The sequence below is a fragment of the Sorex araneus genome, chromosome 4, assembly GCF_027595985.1.
Source record: "Sorex araneus isolate mSorAra2 chromosome 4, mSorAra2.pri, whole genome shotgun sequence".
Classification (NCBI taxonomy): Eukaryota; Metazoa; Chordata; class Mammalia; order Eulipotyphla; family Soricidae; genus Sorex; species Sorex araneus.
In genome coordinates this window covers 179055677-179067899 of record NC_073305.1, presented here as the reverse complement: position 1 = coordinate 179067899, position 12223 = coordinate 179055677, and the positions used below count along the sequence as shown (strand labels likewise).

The following is a 12223-nucleotide window of genomic DNA, read 5'->3' as shown; positions in this document are numbered from 1 at the left end:
GCATTTTCATAGATGTTTGACCTCAGACATTAAGTTGCGAATGATAATCACCCATACATCTTTTTTTTAGAGTCTCAAGTAGATATTAGAGAATATCTAGACACACTTGAGTTTTTTAAGGTTTCTATGATTATTTTTCACTTTTCTGCTTAAAAGACTCATTCTCTCTCATTTGCATGCTACCAGGTATTTTAAGCACTTTCAAAAATCACTCCCCAATTTGAACCATCTAGTAATACTGACTGTGGACCAGGATTGAGTTGGTATCCCCACTTTACCTGCTGAGAAAATGGGCATCAGAAAGGCTGAGAGGCCATATAGAATAATCGTGGCAGAAGGCGGATGCAAACTGAGTTCCCTAATTCACAGGGGGGATCTGTGCATCCACGCCCCACCTAGCTGCTGGCTCCCTGAGGCTCAGCTATAATTGTCCTATATGTTAAAGTAATACCAGTCTGCACTTTTGAACATTTCTCCAATTCCAAGAATTCCAAACGCATTTCTGCTCATCTACGTAGCAAATCAGACGGGAGCTTCTGGAATCCCAACTCCGAGTGGCCTCACTCCAAGACATGTCTTGCCAACTGTTGGTGAATGCCGAAGGCACGGACTGTCTCGAAGCCAAAGAAAAAGTCCATGTTATTGGAAACCGGCTCAAACTTCTCTTGAAGGAGGTCAGTCGTCATATCAAGGAGCTGGAAAGGCTCTTAGACATGACAGGCAGTCAGCAGGTAAGCTCCAAACTGACACGGGGTAGTACTTGGATGCAGGATAGCCAAGAAACAGCGTCTTGATGGCTTCCAGAAAGACTTTACATAATGGTCAGAATAAGTTCCCTCCATCACCGCTTTTACAAGTGCCATCTCAAAATTTTTAAAAAGCCTGACATAAGTTTTCAGGAAAGGAACAGCTTTTGGTTCTGTTCCAGTCCCAAGACCATTGATTCATTACTAACCAGTAATTACCACTGTGGTGGCCTTTTATTTATCTCTGGTGAGGGGAGAATCTACAGGTTTTCCATTGACTGCTCTGCTAGATTTCAAACCTCTGAGTTTTGTATTCAAATCCTACAAAGGGAGGCAGCTCAAGCCCCTGTTTTCCCTTGAACATAAAACTTTCTCTTTTCTTGCCTCCTCCCTCATTCCAGCTCATGTTCTCACATGAGCACAATTTTCTTTCCTCCTGCCCCACTCAAATCTTTCTGAGTAAGTTTTGCTCAATAAAAACTATCTTGCTTCCTTTGGGGGAGAAGAAATCCTAGAAAGGTATACATTTCCTAATGAGGAAACTGGGTTTTCTTAAAGCTGTATCGTTATGGCAGCCCAGTGGGTTTGGAGCAATGCTTTTGCAAACACAGAGATGCTCAGTAAGACTTCAGATTGCATTGGAAACCCATTTGGGAATACACAAGACTTTACTCACCAAGAAGCCTGCAAAAGAACAGCCTGCTCTGAAAAATAGCAGGCTTGGGAACAACCCCTTTCTCTGTAGCTGCAAGGCCGGTTCCTGGGTGGTCATATCTTAAACAAATGAGCCTCAGTGTAGCTCTAGGGATACTGTCACAGGAGCCTTGCTTCAGCCACCTTCCCAGCCAAATCATCACCAGCACCCTTGTCACTAAGAAATCAGAAAGCCAAGAGTGACACAGTGGTCACAAAGCCAGAGCTCTTTTTGAGAAGAGCACCCGGTGATGGAGAGAATTCAGTCTGATTCTGTGTTTCCCAAGAATAAAAATGTGATGTTTACAAGGGGCGGCTGGGATGGGGAAGTGCTTTGGAGGAGACCAGGGTGGCTCAGCTCTGTGTCCTTCTAAGGATCTGCTTCCCACTTAGGATTTGTCTTCCTGGTCCTCTGCTGATGAGCTGGACACCTCGGGATCCGTGAGCCCCACGTCTGGGAGAAGCACACCAAACCGGCAGAGAACGGTAACTTTCCACCGGGCTCCTGGCCGTTGGGTGGGAACTGGGGGGATGATTGTGCAGGGTCCCCATACATACGATGAAGGGAGCGCTCCGTGTCCCCCTCCCCTGCTCCCTTGGGAATGGGAAGAGTGGTTGTTTTTCCCCAGGAATCAGGGCTCCACGGGTGGCTGCTTTGTTGGGAGACAAGTTATTGTTCTTGCCCCAAGGGCCATCTCTAGAATGTTCTCTCATGTCCCTGAGGCTGTTCCTCCCATCAAACCACCACCCACCTAGTTCCCCAGAAAATAACTGAGTTCCACTTAAGGGTCCCTCAGCCAGAGGGGGACAAAACTGGGACCATCTCTTGAGACCATTGAATTTACGAGATAAATGGGCTAGTGGAGATTCAACTGACTCTCCCAATTAGAAGCTCCTGAAAGTGTTTTTTTTTTTTTAACTGCCCCTGCAAATGGCGGCAACTCAGCACACCCCTTCCCACAGAATCTGTTGGGGGGACCCACTCACTTGGCACACCATGAGGAGGAAAAGACAAATTTGCACCCCCCTCCCGCTACTACCCTCTATACCTTAATTTCTCTGTGTAATTAGAAGCTTGATTTATTTTTTGTTTGTTTTGTTAATTTTTTTTTGGTCTGGCTTTATGATTACACTCATTTTTATTATCATTCCATTTTCCTTAGTTTTTAGAAGTATTGACTGCATTTGTACTTTTTTTGTTGTAAACTTAAGTTGTATGCTGATAAATGTCATTATCTCTTTTAGGATTGTTTTCCACTACATCAACTAGCTTCCTGTAGATCCTAGTTTAAGAATGTGAAGGAATACTGGCTTTTCGAGTCCAATTTTAGACGTTATCTAACGCAAGCATTTAACTTGTTGCGTCTTCCTCACTCGACTGAGAACGGGCTTTTATCACCAGTGTGATTTTTTTAATCTTCCAAGAATTTCAATACTGTCCCAGTGTTCTGGAAGATGGCAAAGAAATATGTAAAGCACATTTGAAATATGTAGCTTGGCATGTTGAAAGTAAATATGCAGATAATCTTGGCAAGGGGAGAGTCATTCTAGAAGCTGCTATGCAAAGTGTGTGTATGGGGTAAAGGCGCCCACTCTAGCGTGGACCCCCCAACTGCAGGGATGGTTAATCTATAATGAATACGAGCATGGGAAATGTATTTCATTTTGTTTTCACCAAAGAAAAGCCAGTTTCCTTAATTCATGGGTACTGATCATTTCATTTGATTTGTTTTTCCTTGGCTGCACTTTTAGTTTAATTTCATCAGTAGCTTGTCTTGATTTGCCTGGACTGAACATTCTTCTTTCTTTACCCCCTGTTCATTGCAAACAGCCACGAGGCAAGTGTAGTCTCTCACAGCCTGGACCCTCTGTCAGCAATCCACAGAGCAGGTACCTTATTCTCCTGGTTTCCACACTGTTCTAGAACGCCAAGAGGATGATGAAAAACGGTCCATGGTTGAGGAAGGCCACATTCTGGCCGACCTCTGGGTAGTTGAGAAGTGATTGGTCTGTGTCCGTACCTTCTCCTATTAATTAAATGGAAAAAAAAATTTTTATTGAAGTACAAAACACAGATTGACCTTGGAGCATAGGCTCTGGGGGCCCAGCCTGACGCCGGGCCTCACTCCAGAGTTCATCTGGCCCTCGCCATCAGCGGGTCATCCTGCTGCGTGTCCAGCAGACGCCACACGCCGCCTGGCCATTGGGTTCATGGCAGACTTTTCCTCATCCTCTTTGTTTCTAGATTGTACAATACGTCAGGGGATCGATCCGTGAATTCTTCTGACCACTTCCAGAAACCCACAACTCTGCATAAAATGTACTAACACCCTCCCCTCCCCGCCCCCGCCCCCCCCCCCCAGCCTTTTCTTTGCTTTTCCCGATTTTATCCAGATTGTGGGTTTGGGATTCTCCCAGCCAGGGCGAGTCCTGAGTCGGTGTTCACTGAACATGGATAGACGCACCCCTTCCCCACCCCGTCTCTCTTGCTTCTCTGAAAACTCCTCTTGGGCCAGCACACTCCACCACTCTCCCGCTGACACCCGCCCAGCTCTCTCACCCCAGAAACACCGGCAGGCAACACCTCGCCCCTGGGGACACCCCAGAGTTCCTCCTCACCACGTTCCTCGCACCCCCCCCCCCGCCCCGCCCTGTCACTGCAGGTAGCGCTGCTTCGCCTTCCTCCTTGTCGGTGTGGTGTCTGTGTGTCTCTGTCACCAATCAGCTCAGTCTCCGGCCACCTTTCACGGGGACCTTACAGCCCGCCTGGCTGATTTTTTTTTTTGACCCCAGCCCCAAGCAGTGAACCCTTCTGGAACCTGGGCATCCAAAGCTCCTAGAAGGGGAGGGGGGCAGGGAACCAGGTCGGGGGGCAGGAGGGAGGCACTCCACCCAGACCCCGGATCCCAGATTTTGCTCCACAGTGGGTGCTCAAGGGCAGCTTCCTGTGCCGCTGTCCACTCAGCTGAAGGCCCGCGGGATGTATTATTGATGTGCTTTCTGGTTTCTAGCGTCCCCCTGTGTTGTTTTACTGATTAATTTTTTGTAATTTCCCACTGGGTTTTGGTTTGAAAACAATGGTGCAAGATTCTGGGCGGTGGGGGGAGGGTGGGTGTCCCTAATAAAATATCAGTAACGAACGCTGAAGGGAGGTCAAATCTCATGGGGCTTCTGGAAGGTAATGTGGACTCCTGTGGGGGTGCTCATGGGTGCTTAGCCCCTTTCCAGACAAGCAACAGTGTCCCGCAGAGTCTCTCCTGCCAACAGTCCGTCTCCTCCCTCAAATCGGAGATGGGCCATGAACAGAGATGGGAGTTGTCCCCGGCATGCCCCCTTTAGGGGTCCTGGAGACTACTCTGTCCCTCGCCAGAGAGGACAGTCCTGGAAAGGCTTTAGGCTCTGCAGCGTCACGCCTGTCGGCTCTCCCAGGCAGTGGTTGCAGATGCTCGGGTCCCCTGGTGATGTCGGAGCCATCGTTTCTTTCCCTGAGCCACAGGTGCTTTCGCGTGTCCCCTCATTGGGCTTAGCGGCTGGCTGGCCACCTTCTCACTGAGACCACCCCAAAGCACCTCTCAGCTCTGCCCTCTCTGCACTCTGGATTAATCCCTTTCCAAGCACTCAGCACTGTTTCCTCTTTGGTCCTCCCTCAGGCGGGCGGAGGGGCAGGGAGGTGGAGGGGCAAGAAAGGAGGGCCCAGAATCCACAAGAATGTCACCCGGATGGCGGCCATCCTCAGAAACCTTGGCAGTCAGCTTGCGGGTGAGCGTTCTCGGACCTAACTCCTTGGCACCTCTTCCCAGGGAGGTGCAGTGCACGTCCTGCTGGGCAAGAAAGAACCTCACTCGCACCCCGGACTGTCACTGTAGTTCCTCCATCCATCCCTGGAGAAGAGAGAGTGACCTTGGTTTTGATCTTGCACTGGCTCAGCAAATTCCAAAGGTTAGGGGCAAAAGCAGGCGTCATTTGAGAGTGTCGAGCAGCCGCGCCATCTGCAGCGTCCTGAGCCTCCAAGGAGACAGAGTTTCCTCTGGTGGGGAGGAGGGGCTTCTGGTTTCTGGTTGTGTCCAGTTAGATTATGATATCAGTGGTTGGCCTTCCAGAGATTTCCATAGAATTTTATCACCACTCAGCAGTGGAGTCTGGCCTCAGATGGACGGATGCCAATATTTACTATGCACTCAACTCTCGTCAGCCCCTGCGCCTACAATATGAGCACAGTATTGTTTGGGGGCAGAAAACCTGCCAGCTAGGCCAGGGAGATGGCTCAAGGGCTGCGTGCTGACTTTGCAGGCAGGAGACCTGGGTTCGATCCCCAGTACTACACGGTCCCCGGAACATCTCTGAAGAGTAACCTCCAAGCACAGCATGGGGTTCGGAATTACATATGCATGCACATATATACATATGGGGAGGGGGAGCAAGCTGGGAATAGACCCTGGGTATGGCCCCAGGGGCAGTGGGCTTAAAAAATGTGTCTAAATCTACAGATTTATCAAGTCAATTCTAAGAGCTTCCCAGTACCCCTCCTTACCAGCACTTGAGCCCCATCTGTCCATATGTTCACATGGACAAAACTTATGATTCATTAACTTAAATTTTTTTGAGAAGTGCACATTTTGATGCCAGGTTTTGGAAGGCCCATCTAGTCCTTTTTTTGTTGTTTCCTACTTTTGACCCCAAACCGTCTGACCTGATTGCCAGAAGCTCATCTCTAAGCTACTGTGTTTTAGCTGACGTTGACCCAAAAGAAGATTTCATTTCTCTTTCCAGGAAGGCCAGGGCCTGTTTGTCTTGTGCTCTGGACAGAGTGGATTTATCCTGGAGTTGTAAGATACAAAACCTCCATGGGCCTCTAGCTGCCTAGCCCCTGGCAAAGGGAGTTTGAGAGTGAGTGAGAAGTGGCTGATGACAGGCTAAAACCTTGGGAGGGAAGGAAGAGACTGCACTCGAAGAGTAGATTCGACAGCTGCAAAGGCACTGAGGCAGGAATTCTGCATTTCTCTATGACCAGGGCCTCACTGCAAACACTGTCCAGTTTCCTGTGGAATGTTTGTTGCCCAGTCTTTTCTGTCCAGTTCCCACCCTGGGCATCCATCTATTCCAAGGGCTTAAAGAGCAGCCATGTTAACAGTGTCCCCTCTAGGGCGGGCTGGTCCCCCAGCTGAGGATAGCCACGAGGCAAGGCTCCAGTAAGGCTCTGCTTGGACCGTTGCAAGGTTTGCATCCCTCCCGTTCCCACGGAGCAAGTCAGGCGCTTGCAAATGCAGCCTGTCATTTTAAGCCCTGGGAGGAAAATCGGGAACGTTTTCCCTGACTGGAAGCCGCTCCAGTTGGCCCTGCCAACATCCCCATGAGGCATCTCCAGACCCCGTTTCATGTTCAAGGTACTGGCAGTAGTGCCCACAAGGGGTTGAAGATGCAGGACTTGAACCCATGTCTGCCTGATCCTGTGCACTGAGATTCAGCCCCTCCGCCCTGTCTCCAGGACAGCCATTTGGGAATGAGGAGAGCGAGGGGCGCTGCCTCAGTCCGCAGCCGCCAGGGGGGCACCATCGCAGGCTGCCAGGCAGGTGGGGACCAGCCGGGCTCAGTGTGGGTGAACGGGAGAATGCAGTTTCCTGTTGATTCTAGAAGTCACTTCCCACCACCCAAGGCTCTGTCGGGTTTCAGTAACCGGTTACATCAGAGGGGTCACGGGCAGCCTCGATCTTGCCCCACCAGTAATTTCTGGCACCCCCGACGGAGTGTTCACTGACACAGAGCAGCACGAACCAAAGGGCTCTTCTCACTCGAGTTTGAATGATGTTGTGTTACATTATTTGCACAGAACTAATTTACTTTTGGTGTAAATTAGTTTTGATCAAAAAAATTTTGATTTTCTTGATTGTGTAAGAGGTTTTTGTGTGTTTGTTTGGGGCCACACCCAGGGCTAAAGAGCTGGTCCTGGTTCTGTGATCAGGGGGGTCATTCCTGCAGATTCTTGGGGGACCAAATGTGATGCTGAAAATTAAGCCAGAATTGAAATTTTTTGAACGGTGTCACACCTCATGTCTTCCCCCCCCATTCCCAGACAGACTCTTTTTTGTGGGGTGTCTGTTGCATGCCGTATACTATCATCTCCCCATTCGCCTTCTCTCCTCACCACTCTATGTGTTTGGAGAGACGTTAGGGCGTTACCAGAAATTTGAGCAAAGGGAGTGAGGAACCTAGTAAAATAAAAATCTAAAGATCTACTTGGAGAAAATGAGGTGCATTATCCCCGGCAGAGCTATCTGAAATATCTCCATTGTGTGAGTTTTTTTTTTCTCTTTAGTAATCTCACACATTACTTCCTTTTTGCTTTATAGTCATAATAGTTATGGGGGAAAATAATATATGACTAGCAAGTGTGTTGTCTTTATGCTTTGCCTTGTCAAGTTTCCCAAGACTCTAAGGCTTTTAGGTAGAGAAAGAGGAAAAACCCCTTCCCTAGGTTGTATTAATTTGTTGGTACTAGAAAGTTCTGGGAAAGGTTTGCTGTAAAGAAGACGCCACTTGGAGCATGTGGAAATCCTAGTAATTGTCCACCCTCATGTGGTGTTTTTCTCTAGGGGGTGGTTTGGGCATTTCTAGGAGCAGTCCCCTGCACAGAAACTCACCAAGCAATATGTGAGCCCGTGCTCAAAGTTGACATTCTTCAATATTAAGGGCACACCTCAATTAAATTTTAATAAGGAAAGCTCTGATGCTGTTCACTGTGCCATGTCCTTCACTGGACTGCTACCTTCCGAGCCTGCATTCCCAAGACACCGACCTTTCTTGTCTTTCTCAGGAGACGATCAGTAGTCAATATGAATCCCAACTTGGACCATGATCATTGGCTTCCAGAAGCTAATAATTGACAAACCAGGCCTCCTGGGCACCGGCATGCATAAATCTGCCCATCGCTGATGCCCTTCAGTGCCTCCTAAGGAAAATGAGTCAGAAGTGTCCTCACCGTGCTTAACTGCTTAATGGGAAACACGGGGTTCTCGTTAGGGCTTCTGTTATAACTCATCCAATAACAGGTGGTGAGAGACATTCACTGGGGTGGAATTTCATCTCAAAGGAAAGGGCCAGAGAGATATGACAGGGGTGAAAGTACTTGACCTTGGTTCAATCCCCAGCACATCCGATGGTCCCCTGAGCACTGAGCAACAAGTAGCCCATCAGCACAGACAGGGCTTGTGGCCACCCCACCCCAACCCAAAGAAATGAAAAATCAGATCCAAAATTGATATGGAAATTAGCCCATTCTTCTCAACACACTTTTTGGAAAAAGAATCGAATCCTAAACTGCTAGAGCTCAGATGACATTAGAGCTGCTCGTCTTTGCGAATAAGATACTGAAGGACAGAGACCAGAATCACTTGGCTGTGATCACACAAGGGCCTCCACACAGAACGCCTCACGTCACCTGCTGACTTAACAGTCCACCAGCCTGCAGGGTAGCAGTTGTTTAATTAGATGGGAGAATCACTCAATTTCAAATAACTTAGGATGCAGTTGTTTCCTTCCACACGTGAAATGCCCTTGCGTGACGCCTTCACTCATGTTGTCATACTGCAGAATGTTGAGGAAACTATGGTAGGCAAGGACTGCAAAAGCTCAAAGCTTTGCTCAGTCTTTCCCCTTAACTGTAAAACTGGGGTGTATACTTGCCCGAGATTAAAGTTCAAATTCTGGGATTTCGGTTCTCAGGGCTGAAATCTTAATCCTGCCACATCCTTTTTATATAACCTTGAACCAGTTATTTCATGTCTTCAAACCCTCTTGGATCATCACCAAAAGGAAGACAAAAATAGAACATTTCGAGTAACTCTTGTGGGGATTTTGAGAATCCAAGATAAGTGTTTAGGATATGGTGTAGCCATTGGAAGAATAAATAGCTAGCGCTAACCATAGCATAGCTAATTAGAAGATGGACTCTATTCTAGCCAAGACCTTATCTTAGGATGACTGCTCACTAAATCGGTACCTCAAAAAGTTTTCCTTTCCTCCCTTCCATTAATAGGACAGACTTCTTTTAGGGTCTATAGTCCTTTGCCAGCTGGTTTTTTTTTTTTTTTTTTACTCTTCAGCTCATTAGGATTTGGTCTCAGCAAGGACAGTTAATCTGTTTCACCACTAGATGGTGATTGAACTCTTGAAGCCTGGGAAGAGTTGGGAGACTTCACGCTGACCAATTAGTGGGTGATACCAACTGTATAAAACCCGGAACTTTCAGGTTGAAGACCCTCTAGTTTTTACTTTGAAAGAGATGCCAGAGGTTGACACACTTAATTCATGCGTATGTATAAAATGCCTCTTGGTAAACAACACTTGTTTCTGCACCTTTTCCTCCAGGGACTAACAGTAGTTTTAAGGAATACTCACAGAGAGAACATGGGAGAAGCTTTCCTAGATTCTAGTTCCATTTGCACCACAAGCAGTGAAATTCTTGCGATTCCTGAGATTCAGACTTATGCTCCAGTGCACTCTTTAAAAGAATATAGAAAGTGAGGGCTGGCAAGATTGCTTAAAGGACTGAGTAAACATGCTTGCCAGGCTGGAGGCCCAGGGACAACTGCCCAGAACTTCAGCACAGACCCAGGAATAGCCCTCTCAAGCAAATGGGGCATGGCCGAAACAATCAGAAAGAATACAGGACAATAAAAATGCATGGGAAAGCTTTGAGTTCAGAAGACTTTGGGATGACATCTGTTTCCCAGAGTTAGTGATGGATCGATCAGCCAAGGGTGCCTATGATCCGTGCCCACGTACCATTGTCCCCGTTCACACAGCTTTGAGATTCACTCGTGGCAGGGCTAGCTGCTGAGTCAGTGCAAGATAAAATCAGGGTGTACCCTCCTTGAATTGAGCTTTCCAGGTCGAGGCAAAAGGACTGTCTTGACTGCATCTCTAGGTAGACCCTCTCCAGAATGGCTCCGTCGGCCACTGTGTCTCATGCTGACAGCAAGTCCTGTTGGCTAGTGGTACCCTGATGGTCTTCAGCCCCAAATGTAGTGCTTCAGACATCCGTACTTGAGTTCCCTCAGTTCTACTTCAGTTATGCCAGGAGAATGTATGTTATAATTCTCTTCCTGGCAGGAAAGCTTTTTTTTTTGCTTTTTTTTTTTTCAAATTAAAGGGTGGAATTTTGAGCCAAATAACTTACCTCTAGCTGGCTGACTAAATGCTGCTTATTTTTTCATGAGTGTCGTTTGCACACAGCACGCCAGGGAGGGGCCCCGGGCATGCCACAGAAGGCTGGCATCTCACTGCCAGGTTGGGGGGAAACGATCGCTTGAACTTCCGGGAAGGTGAGGAAGCCCAAAAGCAGCCTCTGTGTAGTCGCTGAGATGTTTGAGTTATTTATTTCGATTCTTCTCTCAGGTCCAGAAAAGGTGGCTCCGATTCCTCCCTTTCTGAGCCTGGGTCAGCTCGCTCCGGCAGAAGCTTCCTGTCCAGGGTCCTCCGGGCAGCCCTGCCTCTGCAGCTTCTCTTGCTGCTGCTCATTGGGCTCGCCTGCCTGGTCCCCATGACGGAGGAGGACTACAGCTGTGCCCTCTCCAACAACTTTGCCCGGTCATTCCACCCCATGCTCAGATACACCAATGGCCCTCCTCCCCTCTGAGCCCCCGCCGCCATCGGCAGCGACGATCGTAGCTGACAGGGGGGGCGGTGAGGACCCAGAGCTCGGCCAAGGCCCACGTGACGTGGCTTCAGCTCACCCCCCGGGTTCCACCCGCAACGTGGCTGGCTTTGGAGGTGGATGAAGAACAAAGACGGGAACAGAGCAAGTAGGCCACGGAAAGGTGGGGAAGAAATGCAGCGTGAACCATTCTGAACCTCAGCACTAAGGAGATTCCGGAGGTGCATCCTGATCCACCCATCTCTGGTGCTCCACTGTGATGCTCCACCCCAGCCCCGTGTCCACACGGAGCCTTCTCCCGGTCCACCCGTGCTGAAGAGATTTTCAATCCTTGTAACATACGATTTTTAAGAGCTTATAGGAGCATTTCCTTTTTGACTTCTTTTCCTGTAGGGCATGGTATTGTCACCTTTGCTTTAGGAGCACCAGCTGTAAATCTAACAAGGCACTTTTTTTAAAAAAAAAAAGAAAGAAAAAAATATAAAGGAAAAACTGGATGTAATAAATAAAATCATAGAAGGCTTTATGTGAAAAAAGTTGAATGTTATAGTTTAAAAAAAGATATTTATGTATGTACAGTTTGCTAAAGCCAAGTTTTGTTTGTATGATTTATTTGCATTTATTATAGATATTATAAAATATTTTGTCTGTGCTTTATTTTTTCCTCCCCTCTCAAAAAAAAAAAAAAAAAAGACTCTCAATTTGCCCTTTGCAGAATGCGATCTAAATTAACCCTCTTTTATTCAGGAATGAATGAAGCTGAAACTTAAGTATATCTTTTAGAAGTAGGGTAGGTAGAGGGGATCCCATTTTAGCTATAGAGAACCCTGAATGCTTTTCCCTAATCTTGTCATGACCAACCACTTGTCCTGAATTCCCACCTCTCTGCGTCTTCCTATATTGGTCCCTTCCTACACTTAGAAGAGTCTTCTCTGCCTCCTGCCTGTGGCCCCTTCTTCATAGTACCCCAAGGGTGCTTACAGCCACTAAGGTTTTCTCACAGCACTCTTAGTTCAGATCTTAGCTCCAAAACTTTCTTTTGGTTTCGGGGCTGGAGTGATAGCACAGCGGGTAGGGCGTTTGCCTTGCACGCGGCCGACCCAGGTTCGGATCCCAGCATCCCATATGGTCC

General features: G+C 47.9%; 1 protein-coding gene across 17 annotated transcripts in view; it reads left to right on the top strand.

The window, feature by feature from the left end:
- Positions 1-11732, top strand: part of SYNE1 (spectrin repeat containing nuclear envelope protein 1) — a 561745-nt gene extending 550013 nt beyond the window's left edge. For 15 of the 17 annotated variants that reach the window (XM_055134197.1, XM_055134196.1, XM_055134206.1 and 12 more), the window contains 4 exons: positions 519-731; positions 1833-1925; positions 3271-3329; positions 10833-11732. In XM_055134197.1, coding sequence (XP_054990172.1) covers positions 519-731; positions 1833-1925; positions 3271-3329; positions 10833-11073 — 606 coding nt within the window. In that variant the 3' untranslated portion in view covers positions 11074-11732. The remainder of the gene's footprint in view (positions 1-518; positions 732-1832; positions 1926-3270; positions 3330-10832) is intronic. The other 2 variants (XM_055134208.1, XM_055134209.1) reach the window with 1 other exon arrangement.
- The last annotated feature ends 491 nt before the right edge of the window (positions 11733-12223 follow it).